Raw genomic sequence first — 17,756 nt, forward strand, 5'->3', positions numbered from 1 at the left:
TCCAGGGCACCTGACTCTATCCTTACGGAATGCTAACCAAGGTAAGGATGTGCAGAGCATCCCTAAGATATTTCACTAGTGTCACTGAAATCCTTCCCCCCACTTTGTCTCAATAATCCTCAGAAGTTTCACAACCAAGCAGGAAATTCCAAATCCCAAATCTGCCTCACAGTTGGGCTTCAGGGCAAAACTTAGGTGGAATCTACACACGTATTTAAAAACGCTGTGAAAATGCTATATATATATGTTTTGAATTATATATTGTATTTGCCATAGCTAACCATCGCCATCTAGCGTCACATTTGTATATTGCACTTTACAATACACTTAAAATGTTTGATTTGCAGCTGTATAGCTGAGTCCTTAGTGACCATCAAGGAGCTACAGGATTCTTTCCTACTGCCCTCAAGACATTTTGCTGTTTAAGTGTCTTTGTTTCCCTCAGATTTTTCATCTGAACAGGAACCTTCAAGTCAGGGATGGGCAAGCAGTGCCCTGCCAGTATGGTCAATAGTCCGAAATGATGGGAGTCGTAGCTCAGCAGTATCTGAGAAGAGTGTGCTGGCCCATCTAGTCCAGCATTCTGTTCTCACAGTGGCCAAACTGTTGCCCTTTGCCCTCCTGCGATTTCCAGCAACTGGTATTCAGAGGCATTTCTGCCCTCAAGCACGGAGACAGGGCACAGCCACCATGACTAGTAGCCACCATTATCCTTTATCCTCCATGAATTTGTCTAATCCTCTTTTAAAGCTATCCATGTTTTCCATTTCTGGTTTAAGTGAAATTCAGTGGGAACTCCCGCTACATGTCCACAACTGATGGTGATGATACGCCATCAATGTACATCTGATGAAGATTATCCCCAAAACACACAGCAGGGAATATAAATTATTTGCTGCAGACATTTCTTCCTCTGATCTTTTGAACTCACTGCTAGCATTGATGACTTGGTTATGTGGCAGGATATTTACACTGGCTGCGATTCAGGAAAGCACATGGCTTAGAGCTGTGGATGCCACAGAATATTCTGCTTGTTTTCCAAACAGCACTCTCTGACTCTTCTGCAAAAAATTGAAATCGGAGAGGGGCTCCAGAGCAATTTGTCATATGGAGTTGAGCGATGGGATGGAGGTTCGCTGTTTGAAGAGTGAAAAAGGAAAACAAAAGAGGAACACAAAAATCTGGCCGAAGGAGCACAAGCTGACCTTAAGGCAAGCGGAAAGATATTTTGAATGTAAACAGCTTTATTCAAAAATATTCACAAGCCACCTTTGCACTGTGCAAACCGCACTAAATCAAAGCATGAAGACCAACAATGAATCAGAAGCAGGGAAGCATCTGGACCACTAGATGACAAGGGAGTGAAGGGTGTGCTAAAATAGGGCAGGGAGATTGCAGAGGAGCTGAATGAATTCTCTGCAGTTATAGTGCTGATTCTAGGAGGTGGGTGTGCATCAATACTGTGTGTCCCTCAAATAATGAGGCAAATCTGGGTGCTTCTGGGCAAACACTCACATTGCTCAGTTAGGTGGTACTGTTAGCTAGAACCATTTTGGAGGATCAGAGATTCCCCATCTTTCAAGACAATATTATTATTATTACGACAAATTAAATTCATCAGTTGCTTTTTCGCCAGAATGGACTTACAACAGATAAACAAACACATACATTGAAACTGACATAAAAGAAAAATATATAAAAGACAATCCTTTTGTTTAAAGACAGGATTAAAACATCCCACCCCCACCAGGCCATAGATAATTAAGAGCCAAAGGCCTGGCAATAAAGAAACATTTTCATGCATGGCCTCAAGCTATGTAATGATGGTGCCAGGCGAGTCTCCCCAGGGAGAACATTCCACAAGCAGGAAGCTACCACTGAGAAGGCCTTTTGTCATGTTGCCACCCTCCTGACTTTCCAAGGCATATGATACACATATGATGATTGTAAGGTCTTGGTTGGTTCACATGGGGAGAGGTGATCCTCGAAGTCTTGAATGTTGCCTCATCTCATCCCCTCACCTCCTTCTTTTCTGGGAAATGAAACTAAACTGAGTGGGGAAACGTCTAGAACTTGAGAGCAGAGGGGTGCAAAGGTGAAGGATCCATTCTCCTGCCACGCTGTTGCGGAAGCACGCCCCTGCCCCCCCCCACCCCAAAGAGGGAGGATAAGGTTGGAGGTTGAATGTGACAGAGAATGGATCAAGGGGCTCAATAAGTGGCAACAGATAATCAGGGGAGGGGAAAGATTCATTCAGCCAATGTTAATTCAGGAAAGACTTTGCAGACAAGGATTTTAAGAACAGATTTAAATGAGACTTAATGTATGCATCTTTCGTATGTAAAGAATGGATATTCTACTAGCAAAGCAGCTTATGAATGTCAAAAATGAAACAATAAACCAAAGCAAGTATCAAAGTGGCTAAACATAAGAAGACCCCTACTACCGTACTATCCAGCATAAAGTAGGGCTGCCATAGGTCCAGGATTTCAAAGGCAAAATTGACATATGGGGGGGGGTGATTTCTGAAAGGCGGTGCTTTGTCCTGGATTTTAGGCAAGTCCATTGAAAAATCTTGCTTTTTTTTTGGTGTTTTTGTAATTAATATGGCAACCCCAGCATAAAGATTCAAAACTTTTTCTATTGGTCGCCAGACGTCTAGTGATAGTATCACTGGAAATCCCAGGTGGAGCTACTTCTTGAGATGTGATTCAATAATATTTGGGATCTGGCTAGTTCAGAATGACTAACTGGGCTTAGAAGAATCGTGAATTGAAGAAACCTGGTCTTCCTTCCTTCTTTTCATAGGTAAGGGAAGAAGAAAGCAAAGCTCTCTCACCAGACTCACAAACCTGTCTGTAGAGAACCTATATGGACTGCGGGTGTTTTAAGATCATGTAAAATGACATTTGCCTGACACCTGCTTCGTATAATATAGGCAGGTGGTTTAAAGAGCTACATTTTCTCAGGTTTTAATCAACACATTGTGGCTGGTTTTTTGAGCAGCTTTAGAACTGCTATGGTTAAAGGTAACAACAACAACAACAACAACAACAACAACAACAACAACAACAACAACGAACCCTCTTACAGGGAAGGACTGAAGCTCAGTGGTAGAGTGGTCTTGCATGCAGAAGGTCCCTGGTTCTGGCACCTCCAGATTTGGGTAGGACAATTGGGAAGGACTCCTGCCTGAAACCTGGGGAAGCTGCAGTCCATCAACATAGACAATACTAGATGTGCCAGTGGTTTGACTCTGTATAAGGCAGCTTCCTACATACCTACATCAGACCAAACCATTGACCATCTCATTCCCACAGCATCTAATCAGGTTTTTCCAGGAAGCTCACAGTCAGGGCATGAGGACAATAAACCTCTCCCAGTGTCTCTTCACAGCAGCAGCTGTCCACTGCCACACTACTTTTGGACCTCAAGATGCCATGCAGACATGATGACTAACAGCCAAGGGCTGACTGGCAAGCCGTCAGGAAGAAAAGTGATTCACAACAGCCGTTTTATTAATCTCAGCTAAACCATAATCGGCCTCCGTGGGGCTATTTAATGATCAAGTAACTAGGCTATCGGATAACTGGGCTATTTAATGAAGAAGTGCTTAGAAGCCAGCTTGTCGTGAGTAGGCACTCTGTGCTAATTTCTTTCCATTCCACTTGATCCACCGAGAAAGACCGCAGGGTTTTCTTTCTGATTGAGTTACACAATGTTAAATTATTGTCTGTGCTTCGATTCTTCGTGCAGAACACAAAAGGATCAGTTTGATTAGTCATTCTAAACTGCAGCTTATGATCCTCCAGAGGGAGGGGAGCACTGCAGCTGTGTTTCGCTTCTAAAGATGGTGTTTTGGAAACCAGTGGACACATGGGATACTTGGGTGCTGGTTCGATGCCTTATCATTCGGCATGAGTGAATCTGCCGATTTCATAGAACTGTAGAGTTGGAAGGGAACCTAGTCCAACTCCCTACCATGCAGGACTCTCAACTAACGAACCCAGGGCAGATGGCCATCTGTTCATTTCAGTTTTTTCATTTCTCCCAAGTTCAGCTCTCAACATTTCTGCATCATTCTGCATTTTGTTTATTGTTTTTGTTTGTTACTATGTTGTGTATTTTTGTGTTTTTATGTTGTCAACTGCCCTGTGGTCTTTGGGTGAAATTTAATAAATAATAATACGGTAAGCAATTTCCCCTAATATACACATTTTTGCAAATCTACATAACCCCTAAGATAACACATAATATAACAGTAAGCCCTGCAGTTTATCTGGGAATTACATTCTGGGGATTGTGCCTAAAGCCAAAATCGCATATCATCAAAACATATTGGGTTCAATAATGGGTGGGATTGCCAAAGTCGTTGGCAGCCTCCTCCCCTTTAATCTTTTTTTTTTTGCCAAGCATGTAAAGCTGAATGCACACGAATTAAAGGCACGTAAGTTGTGGGTTTACTGTATATTATATTATTTATATTGTATCATCCTTTTTCCAAAGAGCATGGGACAGTTCACAACATAAAAATACAAGATAGGAACACACTGTCTCTGCCCTGCAACTTTCTCAAGTGTGTTTGTTTGGCTGGAATGTGTCCTTGAAGTATAATAATATCTCTTGCATGTCTGGATGGAGATATGAGTGGAGCTTGTAGAAAGCTCTGAGAGCAAAGCGTGCAAACATCCATCTTGTGTTTTGCTCTGTGCAAGAGAGACATGCATGGAGAAAACTGGAGAAAAACCAGGAATGGTTTAATTGAATTTTTAGGCTTTTACAAAAGAATTAAAGTGAGCAGGGAGTGAGAAAGAGAGGTACCAATGCCTATAGTTGAATTGAATCAGATCAAGCACATTTAATAGCATGATGTTTCTGACTTGAGTTACGGTTCCCAATCCTAAGGCCACCTTTTCCAACCTGGTGCCCTTCCACTCTCATCGGCACAGCTTCAGACAATTCCATGAATTCACAAAACCACAGAGAAGAGGTTTATTACCACTTCTCTGCATTGATAGCCAAAGAGAACTTCTATCTGCAGGGGCACTATATCCCTGACAACCAACTGCTGCAGCCAAAGAACAAGGGGAGGCTGAGCATTGAGCACCTCAGCCCAGAAACCTGCACTGGTTGCCAATCTGCTGCTGGGCCAAATTCAAAGGTGTTACTGCTAATATATGAAGCCTGTCACAGTTTACCTGCAGGATTGCTTTACTCCATGCATGCCCACTCAAACCCCTTTGGCACTGTTACAGGTTTCACATAATACTCATTCAGCAATTGGAAGAAATCTCTCTTTTGGTGTGGCTGCACCTGCACTTTGGAAACTGAGGCAGGCACCTTCACTGTAATCTTTTCAGCACCCGCTAAAAGCAATTATGTTTCGGCAAATCTATCCTGGCATGTGGAATGTTGGCATGTGCTTTAAGCTGGTTTTCAGCTTGTGGCTGATTTTAACTATTCTTTGAGTGTTTCAAACAGCCGTTTCCCCGCTGATCTAAAATTGTGATTTTAAGCTGTATGTGGGGCATCATGAGTGATTCGTGGGCATTAGAAGGGAAGCGTATAAATGTTTCCATGAAATAAATATATGGAATTTCCTGTTCTGTGCCTCTACGGACTAAGGTGCAGATCAGCCCATAGCAATCCACTTGATTTTGCATTTATCCAAATTTTGTGATGCAGTTCTCGGAGGTTTAAATATAGCAAAATATGCATTTAAGTCATGGTGGCCCTGTAGGCCTCTGCCTCTGTCCCTCGTAACTCTCCCAAGGCCACCAACCCCCTCTCTCTGGGCCATCCAACTTATTAGCTCTGCTTTGCACCCTGAAAGCTTTTGCCAGGCTGGAATGTGCCCTTAAGCACTGGTAATGCCCACTGCTTGTTCAGGTGGAGGAGATAGAGGGCTGGGTGAAACTAGCCTACTGTGCAAAGGTAAAATTTTCCCTGCTTGCCCCACCCACTTTTTCCTCTGGCCCCGCCTACCACTCATATGTGGCCCTCAGAACATTGCCCAGGAGGGAATGCAGCCCTTGAGCTGAAAAGGGTTTGCCACTCCCAATTTCAAAAGATATTTTCAGAGGAAAATACACATTTAAATATGAATATGAAATGCAGATTAATGCAGGAATGGAACAGAATTGTGGGCAAAAGCATGCAAAAGTAAAATGGACTGGAAGCAGACTTGCCCATCCCTTATTTAGTTCTATATTAAGTAACTACCTGCTGGCTAATTTGATTTTTTAAATTCATCATGCCGTCATCCCATCTTCATCATCGCACCAGGTCTGTAAGCTTGTAATTGCTTAACTCTTGTCAGCTCAAGAGAGGCAAAAGGAAAGGAAAAAAACCTCATTTATCTTCCTTTGCCTCGCTCTTCGTTTACTTGTTTAATGAGGTTGAAATTTGTTTTAGCTGACTTCGACTTTGCCTAATTTGCCAATTTGTTCATTTGTTCACTCCAACCCTGATAAACAAGGGGACACCATTAATTAAACAAGTTGCAAACAAATTAATCAAAAGGTGCAACTCGACTTCATTAAAACAAACACCGCCAAGTTAGCGACGCTGCCTTCCTAGAGAGCATTTGCGGCAGTGCAAATTCATTTGCAAAAGGAAACTCGTCTCCAAAATTAATGAGGAAATTTCATCTGCCTTTTCCTTCAGTTCAAATGATAATGCAACTCAGCTTCATTCTTTGATTAAGATTATCACAGGAGACCAAGGAGAACTGTTTCCCTCTCCTCATGTATTTTTGCACTCACAGCTGCATATTTAAATCTAGAATCCAAGACTGTAAACAGGACTTAATTGGAAAAAGGCACATGGCAGCTCAGTCCTGCATGTAATCACAGCATGTTTCTGGGCATGTACAGAGCACATTTTTTCTCATTACAAGTGAGTATCAGTATTGGATCTGAAATGGTTTTTATATATTTGTTTTAGCTTGTAGATGATAGATAAATAGATAGGCTGGCAGACAATGAAAGCATCAAACAACACGTCAAGCAAGTTTGCTGAACACTTCTGAGAAGCTACGGATAATGCAACAGATCCAACAACGTGGGACACATTAACACCACATGGCCTCAACCTTGAGCAGCCTTTCTCAACCTTGGGTCCCAGATGTTGTTGGACTACAACTCCCATCATCCCTGCTAGCTAGGGATGGTGGGAGTTGTAGTCCAACAACATCTGGGGAACCAAGGCTGAGAAAGGCTGGCCTAGATTATAGTACAAGCATCGCTTAGCTTCAGCGACTGAAGACCTCCTGAGCATTCCATCCTCAAAGCTCTATAACGTCTTCAAATATCTGAAGGGCTGTCACATGGATGATGGAGTAAGCTTGTTTTCTGCTTCTCCAAAGGACCTGAACCAATGGATCCAAATTACAAGAAAGGAGATTCTGACTAAACATTAGGAAGAATTTTCTGACTGTAAGAGCTGTTTGGCAGTGGAACGGACTGCCTCCTTCATTGGAGGATTCTAAACAAAGCTTGGATAGTCATCTGTCAAGGGTTCTTTGAGCCCCTTCCAACTTTACATTTCTGTGAGTCCACCCTGGAAACAGCATCATTTTCATTGGAGTAAAGCTGGAATCCAGAACAATTTGCTATAAGAATTTAATTTATATATTTAACACTGTTTTTAATTGTTTTATCTTTGCAACTGTTTTAACTCCTTTTGCACACACAATTGTCTTAGAGATGTTTTTGTTGCATTGCGAAGTTGCTTCGAGAAGTGATTCCTCAATGAAATAAATAATCAAGGCTGAGTAGCGTCCTATGGAGATCCCATGCAACGGAGGCAAAGGGGCTGCCACCTTAATGTTGCATTCAAACCCCACTTATTCAATAGGGCTTACTTCTGAGTAGAGGATTGCACCGCAACTCTCCCTGCTCGCCTGCATACACCTTCCTGGCCGCTTCCCAAGAATGCTTTGCCTAGTTGGCCTGCTAACTCTTGAGCACATTAATTTATTTATCACAGTTATAACCCACCTTTCCTACAAGAAGCTCAAGGTGGCATAAATAGTTCTCCTCTTCCCTGTTTTATCCTCAACACAACCCTGTGAAGGTAGGCTAGGCTGAGCTTGAGTGACTGGCTCCCAGGTCACCCAGTGAGTTTCATGGCTAAGAGGAAATGGGATGAATCCTGGTTCTGGTCCAGCACTCTAACCACTATACCAGGCTGGCTCCCAATCCAGTTATGGTGAAAATGAGAGGGTGGGGAAGCAAAGTACTTACACTGCTGGGATATAAGAGAGGCAAAGGAAGCAACAAGAGTGGAATCAGGATAACCAGCAACAGGTTTCTGGCACGGAGCAGCTCCTTGACTACTGTCATCCTTCTGTTCCTGGTGTATCTCCTTGATGACCCAATGGGAATCCTCAGGGTCTTCCTCCAGCCCTGGGAAAATGGTTCCTTCCTTCTACGGAAGAGTTATTGGCAGCTCTTGCTTCTTTTCTCCTTTAAGGGAACGTTGCAAAATGCATTGGAGAGTCTCTGCCTTTATGTAGGACTGACCAGTGCCTCCTCATGACCATCACACCATAAGTGTCTGAGGAACATAATGTTCTTGCTTCTGACCACCACCAGGAAAATCACCAGGCGGCCTCCGTGGAGTCCATTTTCTTTTCGCCTCGCATCACGTTTGTTTGCTTGGAGTATGAATCAGGTAGGCAGAAACCCAAATGTTTTCTTGAGCCTCGGTTTCTTCTTCTTGCAGGTATGCCCACTTTCAGGTGCACCTCAACTAAAGAGTTAGCATTCAGTTTAGCACAAATTAAAATAGGGAAGAAAATCCACAGCTTAAAAAAAAAAACTATTTTCTCTCCCTCGCTCTCCCTTTATGCTTTTTGCATTCTTTCCTGTAACATTTCTCAACTGCTTAAAGATTATCTTTCTGCTCCTTTCCCTCCCTACCCTCAGATCAGCAGTTCTCAGGGAATGCACAGAGAAGCAATTCTTACACAGATTACCTTCATCTTGAGATAAAAACTTGAGAGGAAGTCCCGACCTATTGCAGCTCACCAATGGGAGGGATGGAAAGGAGCCCAACTCCGCCTGCTAAGAGGATGGCATTGGAGGAAACCAATATCCTTCCAAGACAAGTGCTATTCCCTCCCTCCCCCCAACCCCTGGCTCCACCACCCACCTCAGCTGCTGGGCAGTGTGACTGCTTCAAGGCCAAGGAACGGCTGTGAAAAAATAAACTCCCCACTGGCAATACGAAATGATTCACTTTTTACCTCACGTTGTTCGCCAGTTGCAACTTTAGCCATTAAAACCGATAAAGCAGGCCTGTGCAAACAGTGGTGCCCATAATATTAGTCAGGGGCCGTGTCGTTCTGTAACCTTTGGCCCCTGCCTCATGTTCTCAAGCAGTTCAGTCTCTGTGGGAGATGATTATAGTAGAGAAATATTTGACGAAGGGCCACAACTCAGTGGTAGAGCACCTGCTTTCAGACCCTATTTTCCAGGGACATCCCTGATTTAGAGAAGCCATCCCAGTTTCTGATTTGATCCCGGAATGTCCCACTTTTCCTTAGGACATCCCTATTTTCATTGGAGAAATGTTGGAGGGTATGGAGTTATCTGATGCCCGAGCCATCTGAAGGCAATCCTGTACAGTGGTAGAAGAAGAAGAGGAAGAGTTTGGATTTGATATCCCGCCTTTCACTCCCCTTCAGGAGTCTCAAAGCGGCTAACATTCTCCTTTCCCTTCCTTCCCCACAACAAACACTGTGAGGTGAATGGGGCTGAGAGACTTCAGAGAAGTGTGACTGGCCCAAGGTCACCCAGCAGCTGCATGTGGAGGAGCGGAGACGCGAACCCGGTTCCCCAGATTACAAGACTACCGCTCTTAACCACTACACCACACTGGTACCTTGGGTTAAGTACTTAATTCGTTCTGGAGGTCCGTTCTTAACCTGAAACTGTTCTTAACCTGAAGCACCACTTTAGCTAATGGGGCCTCCTGCTGCTGCCGTGCCGCCGGAGCACGATTTCTGTTCTCATCCTGAAGCAAAGTTCTTAACCTGAAGCACTATTTCTGGGTTAGCGGAGTCTGTAACCTGAAGCGTATGTAACCTGAAGCGTATGTAACCCGAGGTACTACTGCATAGGGAGGTGTTTTTTAAATGGTTAATGTTTTATTATGTTTTTCTATATGTTGAAAGCTGCCCAGAGTGGCTGGGGCAAAGACGTGTGGGGTATAAATAGTAAAATTATCATTATGGAATGGGACATCCCTATTTTCAGCGGAGAAATGTTGGAGGGTGTAATGAGATAAGGGGTTGCTTGTGCGTAAGCGCTAGAACGCTCCCAGTTTTGTAGTTAGTTTTAAACTCTCCCTAACCGGACAGCCATAAGTGCGTGGCTGCCTTAATCACTGGCAGAATCCGTCAGTGGGCATTTCCTGAATTTCTTCCAACATAAAAGTTCTTTGACAGAAAGTCTCCTCCTTGATTCCCTGCGCGACAGCTTTCTGCGCAGAGTGGGCGTTCCAAGGGGAGGTCCTGAGCTCTCACCACTGGTCTCGCTTGAAACGTCTCTGAGCCTCACCTCCGACGCTGTCTCCTCCTTCCCTCCTTCTTCGGCGGAAACTCTCCCTCTCCCCCTGCTGGTTCCCTCCTCAGCATCCGAGGGTCTCCCAGCATCCGAGAGCCTCTCCACCACCCTGAGCTCCGATGGCAGTTCCCTGACAGAGGGTATGTGCTTTTGCAGGTTCATTCCCCGACATTTCCAGGTTGGGCTGGAAATGTGCCCAGCATGAAACCTTGGAGAACTGCTGCCAGCCTGTGTAGACAATACTGATCTAGATAGACCAGTGGTCTGACTCAGTATGAGAGCTTCCTATATTCCGATGGGCTTGAAAGTACGCTGAACCCTGGGGCATGGAGTCAACTGCAGTTCACCCCTTGAGGGATGGGTTTGCCTTCCTTCCAGAGCTTGAGTCCTGTTTACAAATGCTTAGTAATGCTACTGAAAAAGGCTAGCTAGCTTTTATTTTTTATTTATTTATTGGCCACACCACACTTTGCCTGTTACTCTGAAATTTACTCATTCCTAGCCTAGGTGTGGGGTGTAGGCCGGGATGGAGGAGAAATTCAATTCAGTTCACATGCAAAGGTGAATCTACCTGATTCTCTCTTTCTCTCTTTTAGAAACATAATGTGAACCGAAACACAGTCCCTGATCAAAATTTGAACTTTTCTGAATTTTGCAGGAAGACTATGCCTAGGAGAAATGTGTATATTAGAGAAAATTGCATGCAGAAATGTGTATGTGATGAGAAATTTCCACAGAAATGCTGGTGAATTTTCTTGAGAACTTTTTCTTTTTCTTTTTCTTTTTAAAAAAGCAAACTGATGTAACAAGGTGAAGAATGGAATTGAAGATTGGAAAAGTGAGAGAGTGAGAGAAACCAAAAGTGACAGATTTGCCCAGCCCTACTTGAGGGCACTTGCCATCAAAGGTCCATATAGTAAAAGCTATGGTTTTCCCAGTAGTGATGTATGGAAGTGAGAGCTGGACCATAAAGAAGGCTGATCGCCGAAGAATTGATGCTTTTGAATTATGGTGCTGGAGGAGACTCTTGAGAGTCCCATGGACTGCAAGAAGATCAAACCTATCCATTCTTTAGGAAATCAGCCCTGAGTGCTCACTGGAAGGACAGATCGTGAAGCTGAGGCTCCAAGACTTTGGCCACCTCATGAGAAGAGAAGACTCCCTGGAAAAGACCCTGATGTTGGGAAAGATGGAGGGCACAAGGAGAAGGGGACAACAGAGGATGAGATGGTTGGACAGTGTTCTCAAAGCTACCAGCATGAGTTTGACTAAACTGTGGGAGGCAGTGGAAGACAGGAGTGCCTGGCGTGCTCTGGTCCATGGGGTCACGAAGAGTCGGACACGACTAAACGACTAAACAACAACAACAACTTGAGGGCAATGACTTTCCACCTCTGGGAGCCTTTTCTGGCTGGAGAGTGGGATAAAAAATCATGTAAACAAATGCATTTATTAAATGTATAGATGCATAAATGAGACTTGCGACTCCCTTAATGGCTTCCTTCTTTGTTCATGTGCCAGAGGTTTTTAATGTACCGAAGAAGAAAGGTTTAAAAAAACAGTTCATAGCAAAAAGATGTGAAGTGGTAAACCTCCCCATTCCAAAGAGGAAAAGTACCAATATATTTTGAAAGTGGCTCCCCCACTCCCAAGCAATGAGTAGATGAGTTCATAGAGGACTGGCATTTAGTTAGAAATCAGTGAAACTTGAAATTAGGGTTGTTTTCCACTGACTGGAATTAAAAATAAAATAAAATGCTGGATGAGCTTTCTTGGTTCTGTGCTTGCTGCCAGAATTATGTGTGCAACTGCATTAATGGCCAGAATCTGGGGCACGTTGCCAATGTGTTGTTGTTTTTGAGTAAAATCGGCATCTTTTGACTGAAGGTCAGCTGCATCATTGTCATCTTGTGTGCATGCTTCTTCTCAAAGTAGGAAATCCAGAGGAACCTCCCTGAAGACCTCCAGCACTGGACAGCTCATCATCCCTCTAGGTCAGTAGTCTTTGGCCTTTTCTGACCTGGGATCCACTTTTAACCCTGAAATGCATTTGGGGATAGGGAGAGAGATGCTGCTGTTGCAACACGCCTTAGATCAGGCCATGATCTGTTAGTGGATCCACCCACTAGTCTAAGACCAATGCTTTAGATAGTCAGTTCCATTGTCAAGTGACTCTTACCATCAAGTATCTTACAACATTCAGCTGACATCTACCTTTCTGTAACTTAAGCATGCTAATGCCATTTCTGGATTTTGGACAAGATGGGCTCTGTGGAATTCCCTTCCCTAAGTTCTATATTCCCAGACCCTCCAAGTGTCCCTATTTTCCAGGGACATCCCTGATTTAGAGAAGATGTTTCTGGTTGGATTCCAGAATGTCCCACTTTTCCTTAGGACATCCCTATTTTCATTGGAGAAATGTTGGACGGGATGGAGTTATTCAACTCCTGAGCCATCTGAAGGCAATCCTGTGTAGGGAATGTTTCCCCCCCAATATTTAATATTTTGTCATGTTTTTATATATATTGGAAACTGCCCAGAGTGGCTGTGGAAACCCAATCAGTTGTGTGGGGTATAAATAGTAAAATTATCATTATGGAATGGGACTCCCCTATTTTAATTGGAGAAATGTTGGAGGGTATGCCTGCATTCCTGCTCTAAGGATATGCTTGGCGACCAGTTCATTATCTTCTGGTTGCCTCTCTAGCTTTCCTGAGCACCTGGAAAGACTTTTCTTTTAAAAAGAAAACTAAATTAGATGGTGGTGATAAGGGCTTTTAAATACCTTGTGTGCACTTTCTGCCAGCCTTGTTGCTTATCTCCACTGATAAATGTACCTTGAATCCAAGCATGCCTCAAAGCACGGGTGTTTTACATCTTCGTTAGAGATGCTTTAGTAAATAAAATAGACCTTTATGGATGTCATTCCCATATTTTGTGCTTCTGACATTACCCAGGGTAAAAGAGGAGAGTGGAAGCCAACAAAGCTCTTTTTTACAAGCAAGTAGCAGAGGGTTGTAAGAGTTATTTCTAAGGTTCATTGATCCACTGGGAGCCCGAGGGTGTTTTATGCTTTGTTTGTATATGTATTATTCAGAGAGCTAGCAACTCCGGCTCTTAAATCAACAACACTCCATTTTGACTGCGGGAGAAATCCCACTGTGCTGGGAAATGTGCTTTAGAGTTTAACAATGGCTTTCTATATAAAGAAGGGGTGATGAAGCCCAGGCCTGAAGGCCAGATGCCTCTCTCTGGACCTTGGCACTCTCCCCCTTCTTTGCCCCCCCCCCCAAGTGTTTTTGCTCAGCTGGAATGTGTCCTGGAACTTTGATAATGCCTCTTGCTTTCCTCGATGGGGGATAGAGGGGTTGTATGAGTTTAAAATATACATGTGTTGCTCGGTCTACCTTTGGCTCTGGCCCTGCCCACCACTGGCATGTGACTCCCTGTAAGATTGCCTAGAAGGGAATGGTGCTTCGCAGCCAAGGAATACACATGGCAGAGAGTTAGCTCTTTATTGTCAATGGGAACACTTGCAGTCATTTCGACACCTCTGAATTCCTACGCACAACAATCTGGCATCTAGGCAGCTAATCCCAGGTCTATGGAGCAGTTTCAGCAGAGTCAGCACCCTAGTGGTGGCGATTCTTGTATTCTGCTGACCTGGGCTGTCTGTCTCTCCTAACTGCCTTCTTCCAATGCACCACAGACAGCATGTTTAGGTAGGGCTGTTATATGTCTGGGATTTCCCAGACATTACCAGGATTTCAAAGGGGAAAGTGACACCCAGGGGGAATTTCTATTATTATTATTATTATTATTATTATTATTATTATTATTATTATTATTCAGTTTTACATTTAACATTTGCATTCACATGTAGATCATAATTATATACAAATAGGATTCTCTGAATCCCTAGACTTCCCTCTATTTCCCCTCCATGGGTTCCATAGTTATTTTCCAACTGCATCGTATGAACTCAATTCCTACCATAGTTCTTGTTAGATTGCAAGTGGTTTTTTTTAAAAAATCCTGCCAATGTTTTTCATTGCTTACAGTCTTCTTTTAAGTGACTTATAAATTTTTCCCATTCTTTATTAAATTTATTATCTGCTTGGTTTCTGATCTCCTGGTTACTTTCACCATTTCTCTGTTATCCATCCTTCTCTGGTAATCCAGTGAGAATTTCCAGAAGGCAGTGGTTTGTCCTGGATCTTCGGGAAGTAAACCGAGAAACCAAGGTGGTTTGGTGTGGTTTTTTTTGGCGTTTTTGTAAAGAAAAGCTCAACAATTTGGGTGGTTTCCTGGTTTTCACTTTTTGAAATAGGTTTAGGAAAGACCCCCCTAACCAAGTGGGCAGACAGAGGCACAATTATCCCTGGCAGGCTGTACATTCCAGCAGGCGATGTGTGAACAGCTGCATTAGTCTACTCCAGGCACATCCAAATCTATAGAGATGCGATCTACTCCCAGTACAGTGGTACCTCGGGTTAAGTACTTAATTCGTTCCGGAGGTCCGTTCTTAACCTGAAACTGTTCTTAACCTGAAGCACCACTTTAGCTAATGGGGCCTCCTGCTGCCGCTGTGCCGCCAGAGCACGATTTCTGTTCTCATCCTGAAGCAAAGTTCTTAACCTGAAGCACTATTTCTGGGTTAGTGGAGTCTGTAACCTGAAGCGTATGTAACCCGAGGTACCACTGTACAGTGGTACCTCTGGTTGCGAACGGGATCTGTTCCAGAGGCCCCTTTGCAACATGAAAAGAATGCCACCCTCAGCGGTGCGTTTGCACATGCGCAGGTTGCGACTCCTCGCTTCTGCGCATGTGCGTGACATCATTTTGCACCTCTGCGCATGCGCAAGCAGCGAAACTCAGAAGTAACCCTTTCTGATACTTCTGGGTCACTGCGGGACGTAACCTGAAAGAACGTAACATGAAGCAGACGTAACATGAGGTATGACTGTATAATAAAACTGGCAGTGATCTACCCATTGTCATTGCTCAGAGTTGTTGAGCTTTATTTAAGAAAGGGTTGCATAAAATCACTCACCAAGTAGTCCACAACCATCCCTCCTTCCCCCACTCTACCACAGATGAGGGGAATACAAGTGGCGCCAATGAAACATGGCACTGGGGGCGGGGCACGTCACGATCGCTCAGGAGCAACCAGACAATCTCTTTTTTCACTCCCACGATGGATCTGGAGAACCCTGGCGATCTACCTGGTGACCACAGTCAACTGGTTCGACATTGCTGGCCTATTCGGTGTGACACATGGTGGCAATGGCTTGTTGTTGCATTAGTTTGAGTCGACGTTAAACAGAAGCTGGTCAGAGTGGTGATGAGGGATGAGGAGTGAGAGGGCAGAGCTGTTTCTGCCTGGCACCTCCAAACTGGTATTTTACTCTCTGAGATTCATCACTGGAGTCCCGTGGCACAGATGTGGTCCTGCTACACACATGTAGTCAGATTCCTTTCCCCGCTGCATGTCAAACAAGATGAGCTGCCCGCTGTTGGTTCTCTGACTGGCTGACCAAATGCGACCTAAACTAAACTATTCATTCTGCAGGGGATGCAGCAAAATTATGACTCACACCACAGAGTTACTCAATCACAGGACAGGAACAGCCAGGAATGGTGTAATTACACAGCTAGTAGAATCTTTGATCTGCCATTGCTGAACAGATGTCTGAGCCCACACAGAGTCAGCTCTAGGCTTGGAGCCATACCAGGACGTTGACGCTGCTTGGGCCCTTTCAGTCTGACTGCGAGTGCTCTGTTTTTGGAGATATATATAAATATTAGTGTTCCTAGAAAATAAATGCTGACTCTCCACCATTTCTGTGCAAAGGGGCTTCAAAAGCCACTGTTGCTAAGGTTCCTCTTTTAATTTGCAGAAATTGTGGGATTATCTCCCCATTCCTTTAATATCATCTCCAATCGCTAAGGAAAGTGAGATCTGGATAACTCAGTCTTCATCTCTTACAGTGGGTAACTGCAAATATAATTGTGTCATCATCTCTTAACCAAGCTAAACCAAAAGTACAGTGGTGCCTCGCAAGACAAAATTAATTCATTCCGCGAGTTGCTTCGTCTTGCGATTTTTTCGTCTTGCGGAGCACGGATTCCCCGGGTATTAACGGCTTTAAGAAAAAGGAAGCAAACCCGCAAGACGTTTTCGTCTTGCAAAGCAAGCCCATAGGGAAATTCGTCTTGCGAAGCAACTCAAGAAACGAAAAACCCTTTCGTCTTGCGCGTTTTTCGTCTAGCGAGGCATTCGTCTTGCGGGGCACCACTGTATGTTCTAGGCATGTGAAGCAACCACAATATTCATTTTGTATCTGTATCTAGCAATGCGAAGGAGCCTGATCTGTTTCAGATCTGCTCTGTGTTGTTCTGGTTTGACATTTGGGTCCATATCTGACCTGTTAAGTCCAAAGCTCTGTTTAGCCCCCATTGACTAGAATGGGAAATCTAAAAGCAGCTATGACTTCTTTTCACACAAGTGGATGTAATTTGTAGGCCAAATAGCCCTTGCAGAATGGATCAAGTCTGCCAAAGTTCAAACAGATCCATCCAGGGGTTTCCATGCAGGGAACATTTCAGGTGGTTTGTTGTTTGTTTGTTGTCTGAAAGAAATAAAGTATTTAACTGTTTTATTTTATTCCAGGAGTGGATGCAAATTGCAGGCACAGTTCCCACTTCTGAAGGAACAAATACTGCCAAATTTCTGACAGCAGTTTTCCTACAAGGTCAGACTACCATTTTCAGGTGGGAAAACAAAAAAGGATCACATTCCCTCCCTTAATTTGATTCTCAATCCATTTGAGAAATGGGGACACAAGGACAGTTAAGTAACCTGTCAAAGTTCGGACAGATAGGTCCAGGGGCTATCATACTAGGTGATTTTATCTTGTTATAACAAAATGGAAAAGTCACTGTTTTTTCTCCCCACTCCTCACTTCCTAGAAGTACCCCCCTTGAAGAAAAAAGAGAGGGCACTATGATTTCTGATGGTTTGTTAGGAAAAGGGATTATTTTCTTAGACCCCAGTAGTCTAACCCTACTACTTATGCCCTGTTCTTGCAGCCAGAATATGGAGGAGAAAGGCAGACCGCATGTTTACTTCAACATTCCTCCTCTAAATCACTGACAGTGAAGTGCACTGGGAAAATAATTCAC

At 43.8% G+C, this 17,756-nt stretch overlaps 1 protein-coding gene and 1 long non-coding RNA gene across 3 annotated transcripts in view; one reads left to right on the top strand and one right to left on the bottom strand.

Moving 5' to 3' along the window:
* SLC13A4 (solute carrier family 13 member 4) overlaps positions 1-9,002 on the bottom strand; it is a 40,860-nt gene extending 31,858 nt beyond the window's left edge. The window contains exon 1 of one of the 2 annotated variants that reach the window (XM_079992577.1): positions 8,247-9,002. In XM_079992577.1, coding sequence (XP_079848703.1) covers positions 8,247-8,345 — 99 coding nt within the window. In that variant the 5' untranslated portion in view covers positions 8,346-9,002. The remainder of the gene's footprint in view (positions 1-8,246) is intronic. The other variant, XM_079992578.1, reaches the window with a different exon arrangement.
* Positions 8,596-17,263, top strand: LOC307225438. The gene is made up of 3 exons (XR_013843011.1): positions 8,596-8,676; positions 12,507-12,565; positions 17,245-17,263. It is a non-coding gene; the product is annotated as an uncharacterized lncRNA (long non-coding RNA).
* The last annotated feature ends 493 nt before the right edge of the window (positions 17,264-17,756 follow it).

This window comes from Podarcis cretensis, assembly GCF_951804945.1.
Source record: "Podarcis cretensis genome assembly, chromosome: 10".
Classification (NCBI taxonomy): domain Eukaryota; kingdom Metazoa; phylum Chordata; class Lepidosauria; order Squamata; family Lacertidae; genus Podarcis; species Podarcis cretensis.